The sequence below is a fragment of the Jaculus jaculus genome, chromosome 6 (genome assembly GCF_020740685.1).
Source record: "Jaculus jaculus isolate mJacJac1 chromosome 6, mJacJac1.mat.Y.cur, whole genome shotgun sequence".
Classification (NCBI taxonomy): Eukaryota; Metazoa; Chordata; class Mammalia; order Rodentia; family Dipodidae; genus Jaculus; species Jaculus jaculus.
Window position 1 is genome coordinate 115,557,753 of NC_059107.1, and position 27,613 is coordinate 115,585,365.

At 41.3% G+C, this 27,613-nt stretch overlaps 1 protein-coding gene across 1 annotated transcript in view; it reads left to right on the forward strand.

Annotated features, from left to right (window-relative positions):
* The window catches only part of Tph2 (tryptophan hydroxylase 2), a 132,410-nt gene that overhangs the window by 24,581 nt on the left and 80,216 nt on the right, over positions 1 to 27,613 (forward strand). Inside the window, exon 7 of the mRNA XM_004650111.2 lies at positions 20,741 to 20,937. Coding sequence (XP_004650168.1) covers positions 20,741 to 20,937 — 197 coding nt within the window. The remainder of the gene's footprint in view (positions 1 to 20,740; positions 20,938 to 27,613) is intronic.

Here is a 27,613-nt window from a genome sequence, read left to right on the forward strand (position 1 = left end):
TGGTGAGAAAGGGCCCAGAAACTAACACATTCAAGATGGGCCTTGGCCATTCTCCCTACTTCCATGCAGCAAGTAAGGTTTCTTTTGCATTTACATAGAATCATAGATACAATTTCTAATTGAAATAGGCATTTTCTACTGCTGATAATTGTGTGTGCAGAAAGCCAAAAGATGTCCTCTCCCAAAAAAGACCTCTACATCAAGCCAGACATGGTGGTGCATACTTTTAATCCCAGCACTTGGGAGGTAGAGGTGGGAGGATCATCATGAGTTTCAAGGTCACCCTGAGACTACATAGTGAATTACAGGTCAGCCTGGGCTAGAGCGAGACTGTACCTCAAAAAACCAAACCCCCCTGCAAAAAGAAAGACGTTGATACCACTACAATGACTTAAAATAAGCTCATTTTATGTACTTAGATCAGATTTTGTAAGCCAAGACTGGAACTACTGGTTTGAGGAGCAGATTATCTGAGAATGTGGTAGTTTTAAACATTTCCGTATGTGAGGGCTTGCCAATACTTGTTGCTATAATTGGGCCTATTTTGGTGGGGGTGTGTGTGGAGAAATATTGATCGATTGGTACAATGTTTCATGCAGATAGAAGGAATAAATGATCTGTCTGAAGCAATGACTATGTTAGTTTGGTCCAATCTTTCTGCATTATATACATATATTATAGCACCACCCTGTACCTTATAAATATATACAATTTTAATGTCATTATTCAATAAAAATAAAAGTTGGGGGGGGGACTGGAGAGATGGCTTCATGGTTAAACCATTTGTCTGCAAAGCTAAATGACCCAGGTTTGATTCTCCAGGAATAAACCAGATGCATAAGGTGGCACATGTGTCTGGAGTTAGCTTGCAGTGGCTAGAGGCCCTGGCATACCCATCCTCCCTTTCTTTCTCTTTGTCTCTCTCTGTGCCTCTTTTTCTCTCTCAAATAAGTAAAAATAAATTAAAAATAAAAGTTGGGGGCTGGAGAGATGGCTTAGCGGCTAAGCGCTTGCCTGTGAAGCCTAAGGACCCCGGTTCGAGGCTCGGTTCCCCAGGTCCCACGTTAGCCAGATGCACAAGGGGGCACACGCGTCTGGAGTTCGTTTGCAGAGGCTGGAAGCCCTGGCGCGCCCATTCCCTCTCTCTCCCTCTATCTGTCTTTCTCTCTGTGTCTGTCACTCTCAAATAAATAAATTAAAAAAAAAAAGTTGGGGTATCTAATGTGGGGAGAACAGCTTTTTTAAAATAATGGTTCTTGAACACTGAGGGGCAGTTGTAAGTGCATGAAAAATATGGAGCAAATGTTTTGAGATTGTAGTCGGGACCCACAGTGTGTAGTCTCTAGTGTCTGAAGGCAAGGAAGAGGAAGAAGAACGAAACATCAAATAATATATATTGAAACCACAGCCAAGAAGCCCTCTGGGGGATTTGTGTTGAATACTATATTTTTTCTGATGGTCTTGAAAGGATAAAACAGGGGGAAAGAATCAACACAAGCAGAGAAAAATGAAAAAATTCCACTCTATGATGAAAACGCAGCAGGCTGAAAGTCTGTATTACCGTGAACTCCAAAGAGGTAAGGGAGTGGGAAAGTGTCCGCATGCTGAGAACCGTCAATAGATGCCACTCAGGCCAGGTTCTGATTGACAGTACAGCTGAGAAACGTGATTGATTACCCCGAGGCCTGCAGCCGCCCGCAGACATGCCAGTGCTCCTAGTGCGGGGAAGGCCTAATTGCCTCACCATTAATAACACAGGAAACATTTCATTAGTGCTCATACTATTCTTCCAAAAGACCCGAAAACGAGCACCTTGCACAGGGAAGACACTGTTTTAAAAGTTGTCCAGGAGGGAATGTCCAACATGTGGCTCACACCTCATCCTTCCCAACTCAAATAAGAGAAATCTATAAACAGAAGAAAAAAAAAGTCCCCAATGATTAGAGGATGTGGTGTGCACATAGGCTTGAAGTTCTGAGGAAATAGAAGTGCGTAGGGGGTGGATGGCATGTGGAGGAAGAGAAAATTATGATGGTGGTGGTGTAGCTGTTAGGTTTGTCTGAAATGATACAGTCTTTCTGTCATTAGTATCTTTGTATTTTAAAGCAGGCCATGTTTCTTTGGATTTCACAATTATTAAATTGTTGTGGGGAACAATTAGTAATATCAATTCTTTAAATTGACAAATAAGCAAATTTTTCTTTGGAACTCAGGTTGTGATTATTCTTCAACATCATGTGTGCATATTGAATTTAATTGTATTTTTGGTGGGAGTGGTGGAAGTTATTTCAATCCATTTTATTCTATTGGAAAGAGGCCTTGAGCCCTGACTTTAATTATTCCACTCTGATCTGCTTAAATTGAGTTTGAATATTCCTGTGATTATGTTTTGTCGGGAATGGGTTTTCTCCTGGTTGAAATTAAGGTAGTGCACGAACCTCAGGTTCTCACAGGCTCTCTGAGGCTGCTTCCCTGCTGCTGTACCCCTCCCTCCCCCAACAGGAACTGCTTAGTAGACTGGTAGATGCAAATATCCACAGGTAAGTTAAATAGAATTTCATCATGCTAGAACTGTGGGCTAAATTAGAGTCGGAAAATTTCCAGATCTGCTTCTCAAAAACGTTTGATTTCAAAATCAGGGACCCACATGAGTTTGTACATTTCTCACCTCCAGTTTTCTTCTCTGTGAAAATGGAGATAATACATTTCCTCTGTTTCTTTCTAGGGAGTATTTTCAGGCTTAAGTGAAATAAGTTGGGTATTGCTTTTACTTTATTGTCTTTATCAAAACAATAATCAGAGGATGTAACCATATGTGACCCTGGATCATTCTGGAGGCTCTGCTTGCATTCTGCTATTTCTCTTTTGATCTGAGAGACAATGTCTGGGTGGTTTAGAGGCAGAAGTTGCACTCCCTGCAGTGAATTCCAGCTTTGCTCTTCATCAGTAAACAGGAAAATTACTTAAGACTTCTACATCTCAGTTTTCTTATCTGTAAAATGGGGGTAATTCTACTATTGCTTTCTAACACTGCTATGTTAATGAAAGGAGCTTACAGTATCAGCACTTAGAATACTACTTAGGAAATGCTACACATTTATTTGCTAATGTTACTATTTTCTTCAATGAATCTCTTCTTTGTGTTAATCATGTTTGAGACCTTATTACTCTTTTCTTTGGGGGGAGGTGCCACCTTTTCCCATTTTTCTTAACTAAGGCTTCCTTTAGGTCTTGGCTTCTGTTTGATTTTTTAAAAATTATTTATTTGAGAGATAGAGAAGAGGCAGATAGAGAAAGAATTTGGGATTTATTTATTACACACACACACACACACACACACAGAGAGAGAGAGAGAGAGAGAGAGAGAGAGAGAGAAAGAGAATGAATGGGCACAGCAGGGCCTTTAGCCACTGTGAATAAACACCAGATGCATGTGCTACTATGTGCATTTGGTTTACATGGGATCTGGGGAATTTGAACCTGTGTCCTTAGGTTTTGCAGGCAAACACCTTAACCACTAAACCATCTTACCAGTCCCTGTTTGATTTTTATTTATTTATTTATTTATTGGTTTTTTGAGGTAGGGTCTCACTCTAGCCCAGGGATTCACTATGGAGTCTCAGGGTGGCCTCGAACTCACAGCGATCCTCCTACCTCTGTCTCCTGAGTGCTGGGATTAAAGGCATGTGCCACCATGCCCGGCTTCCCTCTTTGATTTTTATATTGTCTTGGTGTTTATTTATTTACTTTTTTAAAATTTTTTTTATTTATTTGAGAGCGACAGACACAGAGAGAAAGACAGATAGAGTGAGAAAGAGAGAATGGGCGCGCCAGGGCTTCCAGCCTCTGCAAACGAACTCCAGATGCGTGCGCCCCCTTGTGCATCTGGCTAACGTGGGACCTGGGGAGCCGAGCCTCGAACCGGGGTCCTTAGGCTTCACAGGCAAGCGCTTAACCGCTAAGCCATCTCTCCAGCCCTTGGTGTTTATTTTTAAATGACACATTACTTCCAAATTGAGCAGCTTTAAACAACAAACCTGTATTATTTCACACAGCGAGAATGAAGGAGCAACTTAGCTATGAGGTTCTGGAACAAGGGCTCCCATGGAACCAAGTGTAGCTGAGGCTTAATGCAGGTTGAAAGGATGGGCTTCCTATGTGGTTGCTTACTCACAGGGCGGTTGGCAGGAGGCCTCCCTTTCTTACAGCATGGCTTCTGTCCTCTGAGTAGCTTGAGCATCTTCAAGATAATGCACCTGAGCATTACCCGGTCTCTTTCAAATTGGTGATAAAGTGATAGCTCAAGACAGTGCACTGTTTTTATTTTTATTTTTATTTTTTTTTGAGACTGTTTCATGTAGTCCAGGCTGTTTCTTTTCTTTCTTTCTTTCTTTCTTTCTTTCTTTCTTTCTTTCTTTCTTTCTTTCTTTCTTTCTTTCTTTCTTTCTTTTTTTTTTGAGGTAGGGTCTCACTCTAGCCCAGGGTGACCTGGAATTCACTATGTAGTCTCAGGGTGGCCTCGAACTCACGGCGATCCTCCTACCTCTGCCTCCCAGCCAGGCTGGTTTTTATGTGGTTGCGGATGGCCATGAACTCCTGATTCTCCTGCCACACTCAGTTTATGCAGTGCTGGAGGTCAAACTCAGGTCCTTGTGTCTGCTAGGTAAGCGTTCTACCACCTGCAATACCTTCTGTAACCTAACCTTAGAGATGACATGCTGTTATCACTCTTGCTATGATCCGATCAACTCCAGTGTGGTGAAGGAGGGCACTACGCATATACAATGTGGCAGGGTTTTGGAGATCATCTTGGAGGTCAGAACCACATACTTCTGTGCCATTTCTTCAAGCCCCTCCATAACTGCTCCACCATAGTGGGGGCTCCTGTATTATTGGAATGCATTATCCATTGAACTAATTTTTTTTAAATTTTTTTTGTTTATTTTTATTTATTTCTTTGACAGTGACAGACAGAGAGAGAAAGAGGCAGAGAGTGAGAGAGAGAGAATGGGTGCGCCAGGGCTTCCAGCCACTGCAAACAAACTCCAGACACGTGCGCCCCCTTGTGTATCTGGCTAATGTGGGTCCTGGGGAACCAAGCCTCGAACTGGGGTCCTTAGGCTTCACAGGCAAGTGCTTAACCGCTAAGCCATCTCTCCAGCCCTGAACTAATTTTTGAGAGTGGGGCTAGCACAAGGCAGCAGACTGTATAGCTTTGGAGCTGACAGAAATGTCTTTTCTGTAGCCATGAGCAGTGACTTAGTCTCTCTGTCTCAAAACTCTCATATTAACAAATGGGTGCGAAGCACTATCTTGTAGATTTGGGAGGATCAGCAGTGGTTCTCAGGGTTCAGAATGCTGACTGGTACAAGGAGATATTGGTTCTATGATAGATAGAGTTATTACTATGATAATATCTTAAGGTGTTGATGATTCTTTGATTCCATATAATCACTAGGCTTATTTAAAATGACCTCAAGTAAATGACCTTAAGCAGTGGTTAAGGAATTTCAGTCTCTTAAGTTGAGTGCATTACAGTAGCTTTTCAAAAAGTATGTGTGTTTGAGGGAACAGTTTTCAGTTTCTTTTTTAAAAATTGTTTTGTTATTTTTATTTATTTACTTGAGAGAGAGAGCGAGAATGGGTGCGCCAGGGCCTCCAGCCACTGTAAAAGAACTCCAGAAGTGTGTTCCCCCTTGTACATCTGGCTAAAGTGGGTCCTGGGGAATCGAGCCTCGAACTGGAGTCCTTGGACTTCACAGGCAAGCGCTTAATCATTAAGCCATCTGTCCAGCCCCAGTTTTCAGTTTCTTATAAACAATGCATATCATTTATTTCTTTAGTCTGAAAACCTGGCCCTCTTTAAAGGCCTTCCCACACAGGGAGTTTGAGCAGGCTACGGTTGGAGGTTCTGCTTTGGGCAGTGGTGGACTCCTCACTGAATGGCTAATGATGGCAGAGGAGTCATTACAGGTTGGCTTCTCAGCTTACATTATCAGGAAGATTTTTTAAATTACTTTATTTGTAAGTGTGTGCATGCGCGCTCGCACACACATACACACGCGCACACACAGAGAGAGAGAGAGAGAGAAAGAGAGAGAGAGAGAGAGAGAGAGAGAGAGGGAGAGAGAAGAGAGAATGTGTAGGCCAGAGCCTCAAGCCACTGCAAATTCCAGATACACATGCCACTTTGTGCCTCTGGCTTTACATGGGTACTAGGGAATCAAACCTAGGTCTTTAGGCTTTGCAGGCAAGTACATTAACTGCTGAGCCATCTCTCTAGCCCCCCAAGAAGTTTTAACTGCCTCTTCTTAAATCCCCACTGTGTTTTGGGCACTGTGTCAAGGTGGTCACTATGTTCTGTTGCTTACCTGCCTTTGAGGTAGGGGCATCATCACACTCTTTTGAAGATGTAGAGGCTTTAAGGAACTCATTAAGGGTGACATAGGTGATTGTGTCACCTGCATAAACACCAGTTGATGGTTTCATTTCTTTGATATGGGGTGGGAAATTAACAGTAGAACTAAAGCAGGGATTTGTAGTAATGGGACCATTTCCTAGACAGTAGTTTAATTTCCTAGTGGCAAGAACAGTAGAACTAAAGCAGGGGTTTGTAGTTGTGGGGTTATTTCCTAGAAGCACGTTACTTTCTGAGTGGGTCAAGTCCCCCTCCAGGTTCAAAAATGGATCTAAGAATCTTTTTTGGCCCAGGAGGCCATACCTCTTCTTTCCATTTTGTTTTGAAGTGTTTGTGGCTGCTATTTCTTGATGTAGAGAGTTTTCATATCCAAGTTGAAAACATCAGCAACAGAACCAAGTGACTTGGCAGTTATTCTTTTCCTTACAGGACTCTCAGCATATTTGAAATGCACAGTTTGTGTCAGTATTTCATCCACTTGAAGCTTGATTACAGGTAATACTTCAGTCAGTCCTCTGTGACTTCCAGGCTACATAGTTTCTCATAGGTGGCCTCTGCCTAGCTTTGGCCAAACAGAAGCATAACCCGATCCTTTGTGGTGACTTTCTTCTGCTCTCTGAGGTCATGAGCTTTTGTTGTCTCACTCAAAGCTGAAGCATTTTGAGAAGGAATGCAACTAAACACAGCTGGGCTGGGGCTTGAAAAAACAATAGCTGGGGATTTGTCAATTTGGTTTTTTGTTTTCCTAGTTACTAGCCGATTTGTTTCTTGATTTTCTTTTCTTTCTTTCTTTCTTTTTTTTTTTTTTTTGGCTTTTAAAATTATACCTCTTCTGATTCATTTGCTCCGAGTATAAGTACTTAGTAAAATGGAGACCCTAAAATAAAACAACTGCAGATGGAAATTAGCATGGTGAAAAGTGTAAATACCATCCCACCACCAGGCACATTTGGTGTATGTATGTAAGCTTGTGAATCTTCTATGAAGTTCCATCAGGCAGAGAGGAGGGAGGGAGAGAGAGAGGGAGGGAGAGAGATTGGGAGGGAGAGATAGAGAGAGAAATTTCTTTCAATATGGAGTATGTTGATTATAACCTCTTCTTCCTCATCAAAGCAGAGAGGGAAGCCATGTATGGTGGCACACACCTTTAATCACAGCACTCAAGGAGGCAGGGGTAGGAGGAGTGCTGTGAATTCAAGGCCACCCTGAGACTGCATACTGAATTCCAGGTAAGCCTGGGTTAGAGTAAAACTCTACCTTGGAAAAAAAAAAAAAAAAGCAGAGAGGGAAACCTTTTTCCCTCTCTCCTTTCCCACTCAGGTCACCAAACACTAAGCGATGTCAAAATTCCCTTGTGGGAATGAGAGTCAGCGACATGCCTTGCATGTTTAAACAGTTGCATGAGTGGAAGGATGTGTTTCGGAATGAATTTACTGGACTTCCAATCCGGCCCCTCCCCTCCTCTCTCTCAGGCCTTTGCAGTCTCCTTAGTCACTTGTTGATTCAGCAGGGGCCAGTGATCAGTCTGGAAGGAAAAGATGATCAGAGACAAAGGCTAGCTAGGCTCCAGGCCGTGAGTAGAGCTATTTTCCTGCCCTGCCTTTCACCTCAGACTCAGAACTGCCTATACTGGGGATCTCCTCACAGGTAGTGCCGACAGTTTAGCTTTGGGTCTGAGCTGGAGAATGACCCACGCTGAGTCCTTCCTAAGAGGCATTTGCAATTATTGCAACTTGTAGAAAAAAGGCCCAAAAAACTGGGGTGGCCCCACCTCTCCACCTTTCTAGAAATTTCAGTTGACCCTAGCATTTCTCAATTCATGCGAGAAGAGGCATGATTTATGGGTCCCATTTGGTTTCAGAATATAGCTTAAAGTAATACATTACTAACTGGAGTTGTGAGTGCCGCATTACCTTCCTAATTGGAAACGTAACAAATAGTGGATGGAGGAAGAACGGAAGGGAAGGCTAAGCTTTCTCGGTGAGGAAAATCTTAACTGAGGGTTGTTGCAAATTTTCCTCCTTAATGATGTTCTCCTCATCAGCTTCATTGGCATGTGGTCACCTTGATGAATTGTGGGCTCTCTGTGATGTGGGAGGAAGTTTGAATTTCTTCTCTTCTCTGCCTTTTTGAGAAGAGTCACCCTAGAAGGCAAATATGCTTTCTCCCCACTGAGCTAATTTTATCCCATCCCATTATCCCTCATTGATTTGCTTTCCCAGGTTTTGAATGAAACTGAGATATATGTAGCTGTTTAGGTCTTTTTGCCTCGTGCATAAGCACCAGTTGTTGATGCTTTAATTTCTCTGAAATGGAGCGGTAAATTGAAAAGTAGAACAAAACCAAATATTTGTAGTACTAGGGTCATTTCCCAGATGGCTAGCATCATCTCTGAGGAGTCACATTAGGGGATTTAAGAGCACCTCTCAAAAAAAAAAAAAAAAAAAAAAAGAGTGCTTCTTATATAGAATCTAACTATATTTCTCTGTCTGCCCACGACATCACACCTTTTCTTTTTTAGATGAGATTGGATGAGCTAAGGGTGGTATAGCTGTAGACCCTTTTCGTTTTTAAATATCTGCATAGTAACTCCATTTGACTCAGGGGGGTATCTCATACAAGTTGAAAAGAGGAACAGCAGAAGTAAATGACTTGGACTTTCAAATAGCACAAAGTAAAAAGTGTTCTTTATAGAAGTCTCAGCATATTTGAAACACACAGTTCTTGTAAGTATTTAAAAGATTCGAGGTTTTATGGGAGAATCATTTTCATGCCAAACGTTTCTCTCTACCTGAAGTTTAGCTCAATGGCTAAAAGGAAGGGAGCCAGAGAGTTGCAAACAAAGACAAAAGGGAAAATTGATTTGGAAAAGGTTTCTCCTTTTCATTTTTTGGGGGCTTGGTGGGCTTTTAGGTGTGCGTGAATGCCTCGGTGGGATGTTGTCTGATTATAGCATGGCTCCCATGGATGTGGGAAACATTAACTCAGTATGGCCCTGTGTCACTCTCTGACAAGGACAGCAGCTGTACTAGATGCTAATGTGTTTCACAAGGAGAGAGGTAAGGATATTTTTACTTTAAAATGATTTTTGTGAACAAGAAGGATTCAGATTACTTCAGTAAGTCCTGTCTGAGAGGTGAAAGGATTTAGATGGAACAAGGCTGTTTCGTTATCACCAAACCTATTCCCAACCCCGCAGGGAAGTCATGAAATTTTATTCATTTTTGTATACCTGGAGGGAGGGAATCAGCTATGTCTAGTATCTATTAGGTACTAGGCACTGTCCCAGTGCTGTTCAAACCATATTCTGTTCAATCCTTATGGTGAAATAGTCTTATTTCCCTTAGTTTCAACTGAGGAAACAGAAGCCAAACCCAATGCTGGGTACATAGTGAACATTCAGTACCTTGCACTGAGGTGAATTGGTTGAGTGGGATCTCTAGAGCTGGGATTGCTGGACCAGAGTCTCTGCTATGCCACTTCCTAGCTCTTTGGTATTGCATATCCAGGGTTACTTAATAGTCAATCAACCTGTAAGAAGAGCATAACCTGTGTAATGAGGTATATGTTATTATACATGTTATTGATTCAGTTAAATGCACCGATGAATAAATGAATGCTATAAATAACTTGCATAAGGCTATGAACTGCCAACTGAATTGGGCTCTCTTTCATCCACTACTGAAAAAGTCAGGGCTGGGAGTTAGTAAAGATTAGCTACTGTTAGCCAAGTTATAAGACAGACTGGGTTGTTTTGGACTCTTACATACTCTGATTTTGGGTCTCTTCATTCTAGTGGGCCAGGATGGCTAGCTGCCATTGATGACTATGGAATTTTAGCTCCTTTCTATATTGGGCTCCAGGAGCTCAGCCTCCTTGTATATGTCAAGCATGAATGTTTAATTCCATACTAGTTTTTGCAGATGAAAAGCACTCCTCTGTAATGTGAAGAGGGCTCTCTGCAAGGTGAGAAAATGGTGAGAAGCACTGTCCTGTGGTTCACAGGACTGATAAAAACAAATAATTTGCAGGAGTTAAATCTTCACGCTCCCCAAGGCTCCCTAGGTGCAGCAGTTTATTTTCATTATGTCTCTTGTAAAGGCAGCACCAATATTAGCACCGTGAACAAAACAAACTAACGTTTTTGTTTGCTACCATCTGAAAGTTCCTTAGGGCCCATAGACTCATTTACAAAAATTCATGTGCGCAAAACTCATTTGCAAAAGCAAATAAAATATGTGGTCATAAATGCTCTTTACCTGACTGGCCTAGGGCAGGAGATGAAAATGCCTTTGTCTTTATACTTACTTTCTTGTGTGGCTTAGCAGTTACAGGCCCCCAGCCTTTTCCCTAAATGAACAGTCCAATTGCCTTATGTCAGACCACTTGAACCTTTGAGAATCTTTTTTTTTTTTTTGACATATATATATATTTTTCTATTCTGCAAGTGCAGGCAGTTTGGTACCATTATTAGGCTTATCCATGACCTACCCCCTCCCCATTGGCCCCTCCTTGTTGAGGTATATGGTTCGTGCATTGTGGAGTTAGCTCACAGTTATTGGTACGATAAATGTCTCTGCATATCATGACCCAACATGTGGCTCTGACATTCTTTCCGCCCCCTCTTCTGCAAAATTTCCCTGAGTCATGTTGGGTTCATTTTTGGTCTGCTTCAGTGAGGTGTTGGGGCCTCTGGGGCTCTGACTCTCTGATTTGGTAGGCGTTGATTTTTCTCTGTGTTGGTCTTCTTCCCCCTTGTGTTGGTATCTGGTTCATCAGGAAAACAGCACCCTTGCTTGTTTCACCAATTTAGAATCTTTTTTTTTTTTTTTTTTGGTTTTGTTTTGTTTTTGGTAGGGTCTTGCTCTAGCCCAAGATGACCTGGAACTCACTATGTAGTCTCAGGATGGCTTTGAAATCACAGTGATCCTCCTACTTCCATCTCCCAAGTTCTGGGATAAAGGCTTACACTACCACACCTGGCTCTTTTAGAATTGTCACATAACTCAGCAGCTGCTAAGTTGCTGCACTGATTTGTGAGTTCCCTTTGGTGGAAACTTGAAAATACCTTGGAAAACTTATTCATCAGGATGTCCAAGCAGAGAAATATCTTTACATTGAGTCAATTTATACTTTTATGTCCTTTTGGGTTTCCAGATGTTGTTTTCTTTCTTGGTGAAAATGAAACCTGTAAGTGTGTGTGGGTGATAGAGTTGAGACATGGGTTAGGAAGCTGTGTAAAGAAAATTAAAAACAGGAGCTAGGAAGGTAGCTCAGCAGTTAAAGGTACTAGCTTGTGAAGTCTGCTGGCCTAGGGTTTGATTTCCCAGTACCCACATAGAGGCAGATGTACAAAGTGGTGCATTTGTCTGGAGTTTGTTTGCAGTGGGCAAGAGGCCCTATTGTGCCCATTCTCATTCTCTTTTTCTGAGAGATAAATAAATAAATAAAAATATTTAAAAAGAAATTTAGGAGCAAGCACCCTTTACATGTAAGTTGTATATAAGAATAACTGGGAGCTACCATAAAACTTACCGAAGTCTTTATGATCTCCAGAGTTACTTTTTCCATAGCATAACATACATGAGGTAGGGATGAGGGAAGACAAATATGTATCTGCCAGATTTTATGATACACAACTGTTCTTCTTATCAATCCTTAAAAACTATTTACTCAGGGCTAGAGAGATGGCTCAGCAGTTAAAGTGCTTGCCTGCAAAGCCAAAGGACCTCGGTTCAATTCCCTAGGAGCCATGTAAGCACAAGGTAGTGTATGTGTCTGGAGTTCATTTACAGTGGCTGGAAGGACTGCCACACCCATATTCTCTCTTTCTCTCTCTACCCCCTCTCTTACTCTGGCTCTTTCCTGCTCTCAAATAAATAAATAAAAATAAAACATTAACAAATATTTACTCAAGCTGGAAAGATGGCTTAGCGGTTAAGCACTTGCCTGTGAAGCCTAAGGACCCCAGTTCGAAGTTCGATTCTCCAGGACCCATGTTAGACAGATGCACAAGGGGCACATGCATCTGGAGTTCGTTTGCAGTGGCTGGAAGCCCTGGCATGCCCATTCTCTCTCTCTCTCTCTCTCTCCCTCTTTCTCTCTCTCTCTGTCACTCTCAAATAAATAAATAAAAATGAACAAAAAATTAAAAAAATATTTACTTATTCAACAAATGTTGTCTACCTTGAATATCTAAAATATTAATGAATATTTTACCAACATGTTACAGCTTCCATTCTGGGTGGCAGGGATATAAGAAAATGAATGAAGTAAACAAAAATGCCTGCATTCAAGAATCATATATTCTAATGTGGGGCTGATTTAGAATAATAACATATATTGTACTTTTATTATTATTATACTTTTGAGTATGTATTCACTGTATAGATTAATGGCATTCAGTATGATTTTCCATACATGCATTTAGTATGCACTGGTAAAATCCAATTTCCTTTTATCCATCCTTTCCTTCCTCTACCTTTCCCAGCTTCTGCTACTTTCAGGTTGACCTTGTTTTTAACTTCCACAGATGCGAGAGAACAAGTGGTGCTTATCTCTTTGCATTTGGTGCATTTTGCTTAGTATGCTATCTTCCAGTTCCATCTATTTAGTTGAAAATTGCAGGAATCCAGTTTTCATGGTTAAGTAATATCCCATTGTTTATCTGTCCATCTATTAATTGACACTTAGCTGACCCATATCTAGCTGTTGTGACTAATAGACATGGGGTGGTACTTTGGTAATGTTTTAAGTATTTTACTTTTGGGGTTTTGTCCCTCTGATAATTACTGTCAATATTTTATCATTGGTTATTGGGTATCCTTTATGGTTGGAATTCTTGTAGTTTAATTTTACCAAATTTAGGGACCCTAGATATTTATTTTCTTTCTTTCTTTCTTTCTTTCTTTCTTTCTTTCTTTCTTTCTTTCTTTCTTTTTTTTTAGGTAGGGTCTCACTCTAGCCCAGGCTGACCAGGAATTTGCTATGTAGTCTCAGAGTGACCTTGAACTCATAGCAATCCTCCTACTTTTGCCTCCTGAGCGCTGGGATTGAAGGCATGCACCACCATGCCCAGCAACATTTCTTGTGTATTCTTGGAAATCAGTATGAAAAATAAACTTGCTCTCTGCCTAAACCATAATGGAATTCATCCACTCCACTGATGATAATTCTTTTTTTCTGGTAACATTTTTTTTTCTGTCTCAGATGCATTAATCATTTTCTTGCTGAACATTCATTGACTCCTTTGAGTCACCTGGATGTAGGAGGCACAATTTCATGAAGCATAGTGATGAGTGAGCTTATATCACTGGCTATGAGTAAGAGAGTTCTGACTGGAATTTTCCCATACTGGACTCACCTCAATGTGAGAAGTATAATTAGTTGTAACGATGATTCCATACAGGTACAAAAATTGTCAACAAATACGAAATGGAGAACAAATTAAAGAAAATCCATTTGACTTAAAATGGATAATTCTTATACTAATATTGGAAAAAATAGGTCAATCTTACTGTTCTCTACTCTTGGGTGCTTTCCTGGATCAGAAGGAAGAGACATAAATTAGAGACAGCTTCCTGGAAATTATTCAGCAATCAGGGTATACTCATTGAGAGGCTCCATAAATGACCCTCATAAGTCAAGAAGAACAAAGGCAGGGGTGACTAGCCTTGCAGTTCACATAAACTTTCTCCAAAGGCCCTGACATGATCCTTAGTGGAGCTACTAATTGCTAATGAGTTGAAAAGTTTTGATGCATTTTATATTTCATCTCTTCATTTTCTTTCTGCAACCCCATGCAAAGGTGGGGAAAGAGAGAAAAGAGGAGGCAAAGATGAGAGGTACAGTGTCTTGAAGGCAGGTAAACATCTCTTGAAGAAGTGAGACATCTCCTGCCCTAAGGAATATGTAATACAATAAAATAGAAAACAAGTTCTCTCCCAACTCTTTATCAGATTCACCCATCCCCTTAACCAATTCTCCGTTTTCCTTCTGCTCTGTTCGGTCTTTGCCTCTGAGAAAAATCCAACTGTTTTCAAAGAATGAAATTGGTGCTCTGTTTTGGCCAGTCTTACAATCTTGATGTAATTACTGTCAGCTGCTGCCTCTCATGTCTTCCACCACTGAACAAGTGAGTTGCTTCTCCACACTGGAGCATCTCTAAAGATGACACAAACAGAGAAACTGAACATCTTACTGGGAATTGTAGCAGCAAGGATACTCAGAAGCAGCCAGTGAGTGCTACTGCAACAGATATTTTCCAGTTCTCTAAATTAAAAAAAAAAAAAGGAAGAAAAATCGTTTGCCTTTGGACCTGGTGGAGAAGATCAAGCAAATAGTTAAGTAAAATAAAGCATCACTGCTCACTAATCTGGCTATAAAGAAAGACTTCTCACAAGCCCAGTCTTGGTAGTGTATCAGGCCCTAAATTTTTGTGTCAAAATGACTGGTAAATAATGTGACTCTAACAAGCTCAGAATGACTCAGTCCATACCTGCTCCCTGATGGGTTGGTTGGTCTGTGCCCTTTCCAGCGTCTTTCTGTAGGGCCAGGTAGGTTTTCAGAACCACTGTATTCCCCTTGTGCCTATTTCTAGGAAGAGTGGGATGCACCACCCATTTCCACTCTCCTTTCCTCTTCGTTCTCCTCTTGGAGGACTGAGTTCCAGGACCTCTGAACAAACACTAGGCTAGTGCTGTATCCTCATGTATCTAACCATGTAGAAAGAAACAGGCCTCTCACAGCTTTGAACATTTCCCAAGAAAGGTTTTATCATGTCTGAGAAACCTACCAGGTTTCTCTCTCTTTTCATGCCCAGGTCTGGCCCTGAGATGAACATCAGCTCTTTTCTTGTCCCACCCTCAAGGCACACTGATTTCCCTCAATGTTTATATAGCCTCAGCTTGTCATTCTGTGACAAGAAGGCAGAATGTTCAGTGAATGAACTTTTGAGAATCACATCTATTTTTCCTTAGGGAATTAGGAAGCTGTGAATAATAATTTTGGTGGCTGTTAAGACTTTGAGAAATCAACTAATTCTATAGAAATGGAGGAGACTCCCCATATACCCAATTCTTATTCATGTGTAATTAGTGTGTTGGGAATTATCATCTTGATGGAATTTATATCAGCAGAAAATGGTTTTATTTTTCACACTTATTCCTTTCACTTATATTGTATTGGATCTACTTTCCTGCAGGGAAGTGAGTTCCCTAGCAACATCTAATTTCCTGTCATTTTCAATTATTAGTGTAGTCTTATTTGGGTATTTAAGACCTGGTACTGTTCATTTAAAAAAGATTAATCTCAAACTTGAATCAAAGAGCATCCTGTCTTCCCCCTTAATTATTTGGAGTGAATATGTGTGTAATTCTTGGTTTATTTATTTATTTCTGGAGGGTGGCTTGAGGCTGGATTCTGAGGTCTCTACTTTCCTTCCTCTTGGACCTAGTTCCTCTGAAGTGGAGACAGGCAGGAGGTGAGAGTCTTTTCTATGATTTCTGGAATACCCGTGATGGGCAGGTCTTGGGCCATATCCACTCTTGTTCAGTTTCTTTCTTTTTTTTTTTTTTTTTTCTTTTTTTTGGTTTTTTGAGGTAGGGTTTCACTCTAGCTCAGGTTCTCCTGGAATTCACTATGTAGTCTCAGGGTGGCCTCGAACTCACAGCAATCCTCCAACCTCTGCCTCCCGAGCGCTGGGATTAAAGGCGTGTGCCACCATGCCCGGCTCTTGTTCAGGTTCTTTCTGATGGGGTGCTGTTTGCTAAAGTGGAGCTCCCTGCACAGCGTTACACATTGCTTCTGGGGGTGGGGTCATTCTCTCCACCTCCATACATGCAATATGTGCCCTGCCTCTCTTGGCTTTGTCAGTGGTCCCTCCAGTGACCCTTCCTTGGGGTCAGGCATATTGTTGTTTGACTAACATTGGACTCTTCACAAGAGGTGAAAGCAATCAAGAGGTGTTTTGTTTTTTTTTTTTCCTCCTGAGAACTGAATGGGGTGGGATTCACCATCTTTCTCCCAGGCTCAACATATTGGGTTTCACAAAAATTTCTAGATTTTTCTGGGCATTAGACAACACTTTTCTTTTTGAGGTAGGTCTCACTCTAGCCCAGGCTGACCTGGAATCACTATGTAATTTCACTGTGGCCTTGAACTCACAGTGATCCTTCTACTTCTGCCTCCCGAGTGCTGGGATTAAAGGTGTGTGTCACCACGTCCAGCAATACGTTTGTATTCTTTTTTAAAAAAATTAATTAATTAATTTAGTTTTTATTAGTTTTGTATTCAGCAAATACAGGCAGTTTGGTGCCATCATTAAGCTCATCTGTGGCTTACCCCCTCTCCATTGGCCCCTCCTTGTTGAGGTATATGGGTCGTGCATTGTGGGGTTAGCACACAGTTATTGGTACGATAAATGCTCTGGTATTCTTACATTTCAGAGAACACATGTTAAAAGGGTCCTGTCCACCCTTTCCTCTATGGTACTTTTAATGATCTACAAATTCTAGTGACATGATTGTAAATGATATTTTCCTTTTTTTTTGCTTATTTAATTTTTCAATTTTCTTATTTATTTTTTAATTTAATTTATTAGTTTTCTTTTCAGCAAATACAGGCAGTTTGGTACCATTGTTTAGGCTTATCCATGATCTACCCCCTCCCATTGGACCCTCCTTGTTGAGGTAAATGGGTCGTGCATTGTGGAGTTAGCCCCCAGTTATTGGTACGATAAATGTCTCTGCATATCATGACCCAACATGTGACTCTGACATTCTTTCCGCCCCCTCTTCCGCAATATTTCCCTGAGCCATGTTGGGTTCATTTTGGGTCTGCTTCAGTGCTGAGGTGTTGGGGGCCTCTGAGGCTCTGGCTTTCTGATTTGGTAGGAGTTGATTTTTCTCTGTGTTGGTCTCCTTCCCCTTTGTGCTGGTATCCGGTTCATCAGGAAAACATCACCCTTGCTTGTTTCGCCAATTTTCCTTAGTTTCAGTCAGGCCCCTTTTGAGGTATGTTGGGGCAGCTGTCTCCTTACATGACTACACATACCTGCAAGTCTTATTTTAGTTTGGTATATGAAATAAATTGATATCTGGGATAAACTTTTAATTTCATTGGTATGTACAAATCAATGAAGACCACATTATCTTATTCCAGACTGCCTATAAGATTTTAGACAAGCACTTCATCTCTCTGAGCCGCCTCAGTTTCATTAAGTGTGAAATGTAGATAATAGTGTCAATCTTGTGGCGTTCCTGTGAGAACAAAATGGGCTAATTCATTTAAAGACTCATCCTCAAAAAAGTGTCTGACAGCCGGGCGTGGTGGTAAACGCCTTTAGTCCCAGCACGGGAGGCAGAGGTAGGAGGATCGCCATGTTTTCGAGGCCACCCTGAGACCACCTACTGAATTCCAGGTCAGCCTGGGCTAGAGTGAGACCCTACCTTGAAAAACCAAAAAAACAAAAAGAAAGTGTATGACAAACTCTTATAGGAACTATTATATACTTGCATGAAGTACATAGAAAATGGCAGTTTCTTATATTTTCTATATTTTAAGTAGAAACGAGGAGCAGACTAGCTTTTACATTATGACAAAGTTTTAAATACTTAAAGAGCTGCCCAGATCAGGACTCCAAGTGGTGTGAGGTGTTCCTGCATGCATAGGACCAGCCATGCCTCACCTGGATTCAAGGAAGCGGCAGTCTTTTACACCAGTCACCGTCCCAAAGAGGTGAGTTAGCTTCTCCAGCAGGTAGACATATGGAAACCGATGAGAATCTATGCAGCCATCTGTATTCCTGAGATTGCACTCCTGGAAATTGATCAAGTAACAGACCTATATACTTCTTTCTTCCGACCTCAATTCATGCTTATTCTTCTCTTGAACACTGTTGGCTATATGCAGCTGCTCCTTGAAATGCTGCATGTCTGCAGATTGATATTGGAGGGAAAAGTTTGACCTAACGATTCTTTTCAAATGGCTTTTCAATATTTCATTTATTGTTTCAGCCTCATCACTTTCCTACCTTCTGATTGCACACAGCCCTTATTAGCTTTATTGGCCTGCCTGACTCAAATTGATTTAGCTGAATTTTCTGGGTCTAGAGACAGCTCATTTATATACTTATTTCCTTGCATCCTTTCTGTTTTTATCTTTCCATATCAAGCCTCCATTCTAAATTCATCATGGGTCCTAGGATTTAGCTGTCTTGATCTTCCCAGCAAATATTTGTCAGGTTGTAATTTTTTATTTATCAACAGCCAAATTCAAACAAAGCTAATCTTGTTCTAATTTGGTTTGCATAAGCCCTAGTCTTAGTACTTAGAGATAGCAAATCTTAATTTCTCATTCTTTCTTCTGTATATTATTCCTCCATTGATCATGTACTTTAATTTTTCTTAAAATAAAAGCAACTGAGGCTGGAGGGATGACTTAGCTGTTAAGGCACTTGTGTGCAAAACCATAGGACCCTGGTTTGATTTTCCAGGACCCATGTAAGCCAGATACACAAGGTGGTGCATGCTACTGGTATGTGTCTGCAGTGGCTGAAGGCCTGGGCATGCCCTCTCTCCCTCCCTCCCTTTCTCCCTCCCTCCCTCCCTCCTTCTCTCTCAAATAAATAAAATAAATAATTTTTTTAAAGCAGATGGACCACATTTGGACCTAATTTGTAAACAATGTTTGTTTTTTTTTTTCTTTCGAGGTAGGGTTTCACTCTAGCTCAGGCTGACCTGGAATTCACTATATAGCCTCAGGGTGGTCTAGAATTTGTGGTGATCCTCCTACCTCTGCCTCCCTAGTGCTGGGATTAAAGGTGTGTGCCACCACACCCGGCTAAACAATGTATTTTTGTCAGAAACACTGAAATGTGTGGAGTGCAGGGGTTGGGATGCAGCAAGAGATACTATTTTAGATCTTGTTCTTGTTACTGTCCTCTTTCTCTATTATGACCTCGTCACTTCTCCCAAATGACCTAAGCTCCCTGAGGCCCTGCAGTGATGCTAAGAGGCTCTGGCTGTCTTGTCTGTGTGTGGGCTCCTGTGGTGACTACCTGATAAAAGGCCGGAGTAGCAGACTACTGAGGCAAAGGTCCTAATTTTCTTTCTTTCTCTCTCTCTCTCTGTGTGTGTGTGTGTGTGTGTGTGTTTGTGTGTGTGTGTGCGTGTGAACTCACATGTGTGCACTCTTTCTGATGAGTGGCCAAAAAGAGCAGTGGGGGCATGCTGGATTTGCTAAGCACATCATAAGAGGTTTTCACAAGTCCTAATTCACTTTTATAATAGGTATCTTCACCCCACATGCAGGGTCTCCTTATGTAGCTTGGGCTGTCCTTGAACTTTCTATCTTTTCTTCCTCAGCCTCCCAAGTATAGGCATACTTGGCTTCAGGATAGGTTATCTTAATCAGAGGTAAATTCAGATTATATTCCCTTAGTTGATAGTTTTCAAAGGCACATGTCTATGCTTCTTTTGTCTTACTAGCCCCAGGTAACTTTACTCATGATGCTGTCTACTATTAGGTAGCCTGCAAGTCTGTGCTCAAGCAGTGTCTTCCCCAGGGAGCTCTCCATGACTGTACCCATCCAGGATGACTTGTCAGTAATAAGATCAAGTTACCAGGCCACTACCTCTTCCTTCTTCCTCTCCATCTTTTTCCTCTTCCTCCTCCTCCATATTATTTTTACATTTTCTCTGTGGCTGATTTTGAGGTACAGTGGTGGAATTACAACAGAGTTCACAGACCTAAATTACTTACTTTCTGGCCCTTTAGTAAAAGTTTGTTAACACTTGTCCTAGGTAGCAGAGCTTCATGGTGTACCTTTCAGCGTGACCTGCAATAAATAGTTCTCATTTTGTAGACTGCAAAATTCTCACTTTTAAATACAACTTAGACACTTAGTATCTGCCAATCATTTTGGACACTGAACAAATAATTTCAAAATTACATTTGGAAATTGGGGTGAATGTGGATAGGGGAATGAAGCAATTGTATGTTCAACAGACAATACCAGTTTAATATTGTCTCGTGACTACAGAAAATCCTCTCAGAACACAGTTTCACACTTAAGGCAATTTCCTTCTCACCCACAATAGTTACTTGTTACCAACCTTAGCTTCAGAACTGAGTTCTATAAGGAGTCCAAACGTACATACTAGTTGGGAGATTCACACTTATTTTATAAAGCAACACTTAGTGGGATCCTTTTGAGCACACAGGTGTTCTGCTTTACAAAAGTTTGACTTGCCTTGATGACACAACACCTTTAGTCTACTGGTTGAAAGCAACACTCATTTATTTTTTTCCCCACCTGCCCAGTGGTCAGCCCATTCCCAGGGTGGAATACACAGAAGAAGAAACTAAAACTTGGGGTATTGTATTCCGGGAGCTCTCCAAACTCTATCCCACTCATGCTTGTCGAGAGTACCTGAAAAACTTCCCTCTGCTGACCAAGTACTGTGGCTACAGGGAGGACAACGTGCCTCAACTGGAAGATGTTTCCATGTTTCTGAAAGGTAAGATCTCTTCAAACAGGCTGCCTTTTCTCATTTACTATCCTCATGAGCCTCTTAAGAACGTACCAAGCAGCAACAGCCTTTTCCAACAAGGAGAAGTAGTGATTTAAGAACATTGATCCAGCAATTAGCTTGAGCTACCCGTGGGAAGCAGAATGGGCACTTGGCCCGAGAAAGGGATTTGGCTGGTTATGTAGCATAGGGGTTGCTGAGGTCTCTTTCCTTCTGTGGCTTGCTGTTATAATTGGAAGTCCCAAAGGATAGCTACAAAAGATATCAGCTTTGAGCTTTTTATGATCCAGGAACCACTCTGTTGGGCTTCAGAGTACAGAATTACCTCAAAAATCCCTTTCTGTTTGCCTTGTTAAAATAACATACTGGGCTGGAGAGAATGCCCAGCACTTAAGGTACTTGCCCACAAAGCCTAATGACCCATGTTCTTTTTGTTTGTTTGTTTCTGCTTTTTTTTTTTTTTGAAGTAATGACCCATGTTTGATTCCCTAGTACCCATGTAAAGCCAGAAGGGCAAAGTGGTGCGTGCATCTGGAGTTCACTTGCAGTGGTTAGAGGTCCTGGTGTGCCCATTCTTTCTTCTTTCTCTCTCTTTCTGCTTGCAAATAAATGCATGAAAATATTAAAAAAAAAGAAAAAAATTACATACTGGATGAATAAATATGGACAACATTGGATATTAGTGACTGACTTTCCTCTGGGGCAAATCAGTCAGTGAATCATCAATCGATCAATCATTATCTTTAAGAATACATTGTGTTCCAGTGCCTCCTGTATCACTGCTAACATTACAGCACTGAATGACGTGAGTCAGAGAGTAACTCATTTCTTACTTGTTGAGTTGTCCCTCCTCACTGACTGTCCTAGGATAGCAGCTAGGAATGCTTTGGGATCTTGGGAGGGATTGGGCAGGAGGCTTAATTTCATGATGGTCCCACTTCTTTTACTCTTCAATGGGCTTCCCTTTACTCCCCATTTAAAGACAGTGGGTAGAAAAGCCATAGCTGCGATGTGGCCTCCTTTGCTGAAACTCATTTCCTTACCAGGATTCTCTGTTTCTATCAGTAATGCTTTATTCCCTGGGCTTTTCAGGCTTTCTCCAAGGACTCCTAAAAATCCTTGCTCACTGTCTCCCATATATAATCAAGTCTCATATCACTATCTGATCATTGCTAAAATAGCCACAAGCTTGTAACTTCAAAGAATACATTATAGGGCTGAGGAGATTGTTCAGTAGTTAAGCCTGCTTGTTGCTGAAGCATGAGGGTCCTTCTGGCTAGAGACCACCAAGCTCAACTCCCCAACATCCATGGAAAAACTGGGCATGGTCATGCACGTCTGTAAGCCCCGTCTGTGGTGTGGTGCAGAGAGCAGAAACTTTCAGGGACTCACTGATCGATGACAGCTTCAAGCTGAGGGAGAGACCCACTCTCAAGCAAATGCATGGGTGAACAGTCAGAGGATTCCTGATGGTCTCCTCTGGCCTCCACATTCATCCTCTCACACACATACACATACCACACATCACGCCACACCAGGAAAAAGGAACACATATCAGCACCTTATAGTTCTGGAGGTCAGGATTCCACAATCAAGGTGTAGGCAGAGCTGCATTCCTTCCGGAAGCTTCTGTTCCCTTGCCTTTTCCAGCTCCTGGAGTTCACCTGCTCTCCTTGGTTTGTGGCCCCTTTCTTACATCACTCTAGCCTTTTGTTTCTATTGCCACATCTCATGTTTCTGACTGACCCTCCTGCTTGCCTCTAAAAAAGGATCTTTGTGATTTAAGAACTTACCTGGATAATCCAAGATTACCTTCTCACCTAAATATCCTTAATTTAGCAAATTGCGCTGGGCGTGGTGGCGCAGGCCTTTAAATTTTTTTTTTTTATTTACTTATTCGAGAGCGACAGACACAGAGAGAAAGACAGATAGACGTAGAGAGAGAGAGAATGGGCGCGCCAGGGCTTCCAGCCACTGCAAACGAACTCCAGACGCGTGCGCCCCCTTGTGCATCTGGCTAATGTGGGACCTGGGGAACCCAGCCTCGAACCAGGGTCCTTAGGCTTCACAGGCAAGCGCTTAACTGCTAAGCCATCTCTCCAGCCCTGGCGCACGCCTTTAATCCCTGCACTCGGGAGGCAGAGGTAGGAGGATCGCTGAGAGTTCAAGGCCACCCTGAGACTACAGAGTGAATTTCAGGTCAGCCTGAGCCAGAGTGAGACCCTACCTTGAAAAACAAAAACAAAAACAAAAACACACAAAAAAAAATTGCGTCTGTAGATTCCATTTTTTCCCCAAGGATAGTAGCATCTATAGATTTTGGATGTAGACATTTTGGAGGGTTATTTTTCAGACTACTCAATATCTAGAAGTCTGCTAGTCTGTGACTTCTAGCATGATGACCTTTCACAGATTGATCCTTTTCTTTCCATTCCATTACCACCATCCACACTGAGGTCCCTACCATTTTGTCACCTTAATTCCTAGGCTTCCATTTACTCTCTTGCTCACTGCTTTAATATAAAAATTCCTTTCTGAAACATTACCTAAAGCATTATTTCCCCCTCACATATCTGCTCAGCAACTCTCAGTGGCTCCTCCTTGTTTTTATTGTGATGGGCACACTGTTTCACCTAAGTACTAGATTGTAAATATCTGAGGTTTTGTGGCTCAAGAGATAAAATTCAAGGAAGTCATGTGATTATCTACATAGCCATTTCAATATGTTTATTTAAAAATGTAAAAACTAGGCCAAGGAGTGGTGGTATACACCTTTAATGCCAGCACTCAGGAGGCTGAGGTAAGAGGATCTCTGTGAGTTCCAGGCCAGCCTGGGTCACAGCAAGACCCTGCCTTGAGAAACCAAAACAACAACAACAAAAAATTTTAAAAAATTTAAAAGTTAAAAAAAGTAAAAACTCTTCTCCTGGTGACACCAGGATCTGGGCCTGGATTCCCCTCTGTTCCCAAGTCCTTGTGACTTCCATCAGAAGAATTCAGATGTAGCACAGTGTAGAGGAATTTACTAGAGTAGACCAAAGCACCCTGTCAAGGGGACGAAAGTGGGTAATTGGTCAAAATGATCCTGTATATACTTGAAGCAGGCTTTATACTATTTTTAACTTCTTTAGAATAAGTAGCTGTTCCTAAGGGACTTTGTTCAGATGACTGACAGGCCAGTTTGGGTTAACTCCTACAGGAGGAAGCAATGCTTGGTTTTGTTCCCTATTAGAAAGCTTCCTGCTGTATAGTTTTGGGCTCCTGAAGCCAGGTTTAAGTAGTTGTCAAATAATGACCCTTTGGGATTTTCAAAAGTCATAGATCCTAGGACTAGAACAATGATTCAGGTCCTATTCCTCTGTCCAGAAATTGGATTACTGCTCCTCCAGCTCCTGATCATAATAGCTACTGGGATCTCTCCTCCCTTGGTTTTATTGTATACCTGTGTATCAGGAGACAGCTGGTACTCTGAGAAGCACACCTAGCCTTATGACTACACACATGGAGGAGGATCTGGAGTGTGAACATTACCCACTGTATTGAATTTGTTACTGAGGAAAAGATGGAAAACTGCTGATCCGTATCACTTAATTACCAGCTAATTACATAATGCCTCTATAGTAGCTTAGCTTGATTCTGCTCACCCCATGGCTCTGCTGAGACATATGTTTACTGAATATTTACTCTGAGATCCATTGCTTATACATCAGGTTCCCTTTTTACTGTCTTGTATCAATCCTTACCAAACCTTAGTAATTTGAATACTATCTCATATTTTTTGATGTATCTGCCTCCTAAATTTTCATGAAAGGCTATGTGGGTTCAGCTCACCTTACTCACTAGCAATAATAAAGACAATGCAAGTTTGTGATTTTATTTCTTTTAATGAATTAACTGAAAAAATGGAAACTTCTAAAACCAATAATATATACAAATTCAAAATTCTTGATGTCATACTTTTATGTTTCCCAATCTACATAAAAATAAAGTGCATTGCTATTAAAATAAAAAATATTACTCTGTGTACCACAATTCACATCCCACATGTGAGATATATTGGCTTAATTGATGTAATATAGAAAGAAGAAAAATATACTATGTGTTTTTGATATTCAGCGAGGAACCATCAAAGTGAAAACTTTTGGAATGAACATGATACTGTCAGGGTTATGGGTCTGAGGAGGCCTGCAAACACTGTTATTTCCATGTAGGTATCTGAATTCCAGAATGGACTTGTTTTGTAAATTTAGTTATGTTTTTATTTTAGGACTGTTTCTGACCTAATAAGTAGGAACTTTAAAAATGGGAGACTGTACAATGCTGGAATTAGGGATAAGAATATCCCTTCTGGACATTATGCTAGGTGATAGGCCCAAAACAGAAAGACAAATACTACATGATCCCACTTTCATGTGCAATCTAAAAATGTTTACTACACAGGTCCAAACAATAGAACAGTGATTGCCAGAAGTTGGGGAAGTAGGAGAGATGGGGAGGTGTTAGTCAAAGGCTGTGAAGCTTGAGTTATCTATCATGAATGAGTCTAGTTGCCAATTATAGTGTGATGATAATGATGATGACTAATAAATACTGTTTTATATAATAGAAGTTTGCTAAGAGTAGACATTTACAGAGCTCTTACCACACATGAAACTATAGGAGGAGATAGATTTATTGGTTTCTATAATCACAATTTTCATTAAAATAACTATTCTGGGCTGGAGAGAGGGCTTAGCGGTTAAGCACTTGCCTGTGAAGCCTAAGGACCCCGGTTCGAGGCTCGGTTCCCCAGGTCCCACGTTAGCCAGATGCACAAGGGGGTGCACTCGTCTGGAGTTCGTTTGCAGAGGCTGGAAGCCCTGGCGCGCCCATTCTCTCTCTACCTCTATCTGTCTTTCTCTCTGTGTCTGTCGCTCTCAAATAAATAAATAAATAAAATTTAAAAAAAAAACTAAAAAAAAACCCTATTCTTCGGAAGATAAATATAGGGCTGGAGAGATGGCTTAGTGGTTAAGGCACTTGCCTGTGAAGCCTAAGGACCCATGTTTGACTCTCCAGGTCTCACATAAGCCAGATGCACAAGGTGGCACATGCATCTGGAGTTCATTTGCACTGGCTAGAGGACCTGGCATGCCCATTCATTCTTTGTCTCTCTTTTTCCCTTTTTCCTCTCAAATAAATAAATAAATATCTTAAAAAATAAAAAAGATAATGTAAAGCAACCATGTCAAAACACATAACTTTTAAAAACATGTTTCTTTTCTTTTTCTTATTCTTATTCTTAACAACATATTTTGTATGGACACGTTATGTGTTGGTACCCTCTTTTCCTTGTCCCTGCTCCCATTCCATTGGGGACTCTCCTCAATGGAGTTGAAGGTTTTTCTTATTTATTTATTTTATTATTAGTTATGTACACAGTGTGTATATAGCCATGTTGGTATTATCATTAGCCTCTCCCTGTCATCCCCCCTCTGCAGGGACCCTTCTCATTGGGGAATTGTGTCATGCATTGTGGGGTTAGCCATCAGTTATAGGTAAAGAGGAAATGTCTCTGATCATAATGTCCCAACATGTGGCTCTAATAATCTTTCTGCCCCTCTTCTGAAAATTTCCCTGAGCCATGATGGGATCATTTCAGGTCAACTTCAGTGATGAGGTTTGAGAGCCTCTGTGTCTCTGAATATCTGCTTTGGTAGGAGTTGAGTGTTCTCTGTGTCTGTCTCCTTCGCCTTTGTGCTGGTACAAGCTTTACCAAGAAAGCAGCACTCTTGCTCATTTCCCCAATTACTCTTGTTTTCAGTTGGGACCCTGGTGAGTTATGATGGGCTGATTCTCTCCTCAGGATCTGTGTCCATCTGAAAAGGAGAAGCAAATTCTCCAACAGAGAGTGAAGTCAGCACCAAATAAATGGGATAACCATAATTACTGTAGGGAGAATTTAATAGGTGTAGGCCCCCTTGTAGCCAACGATTGGTGGAAGCTTGATAATGGAGAGTGGGCTCATTCTTTTGGATATGGTTCTGAGTTGTATCCCAGCTCCAGCTATGGGTTCCATTCCACTGAGATCAGTTAGCCAAATCAAGAGCAGTTGGTTTCCCACCATGGCCGTGTGCCACTATTGCACTTGTGTGAGCATCACATCAGGTTGTTTATTGCTGAGTAGACCATGACTTGCTTGGACAGATGTTTGTCATTTTCTCCCAGTCGCTCATGTACCACCTTCTGACACTAGATGAGCTAACTGTCTGAGGACTGACTCTGTTCCAGATTCCAGCCAGGTTGCTTCATGTTCCATACCAACAGCATTATGGTGTCTTAGGCAGTAGGGTCTTACTTTGGTGGGCCATCAAGTACTCTGACAGAAACCTGTCTTATTTTTGGAAACATTGTAGGTCTCTCTGATCAACAGCTCATTGTGGATGTTAGCCACATGCTGATACTGAGAGTTATAGGCCAGTGCCAAGGAAAAGAAGGAAGAAAAACAGAGGTAATATAAAAGAAATAGAGAGAAGAGAGAAGAGGGGGAAAGAGAGAGAGAGAAAGCAAGCAAGAGAGAAACAGGAGAAGATTAAGATTAGTCTTTATCATATCCTCTCCAGGGCCCTGTGATTCAGATGTTCCCTCTGAGGACCTGATGAAGGTTCAACCATTAAATCTGACT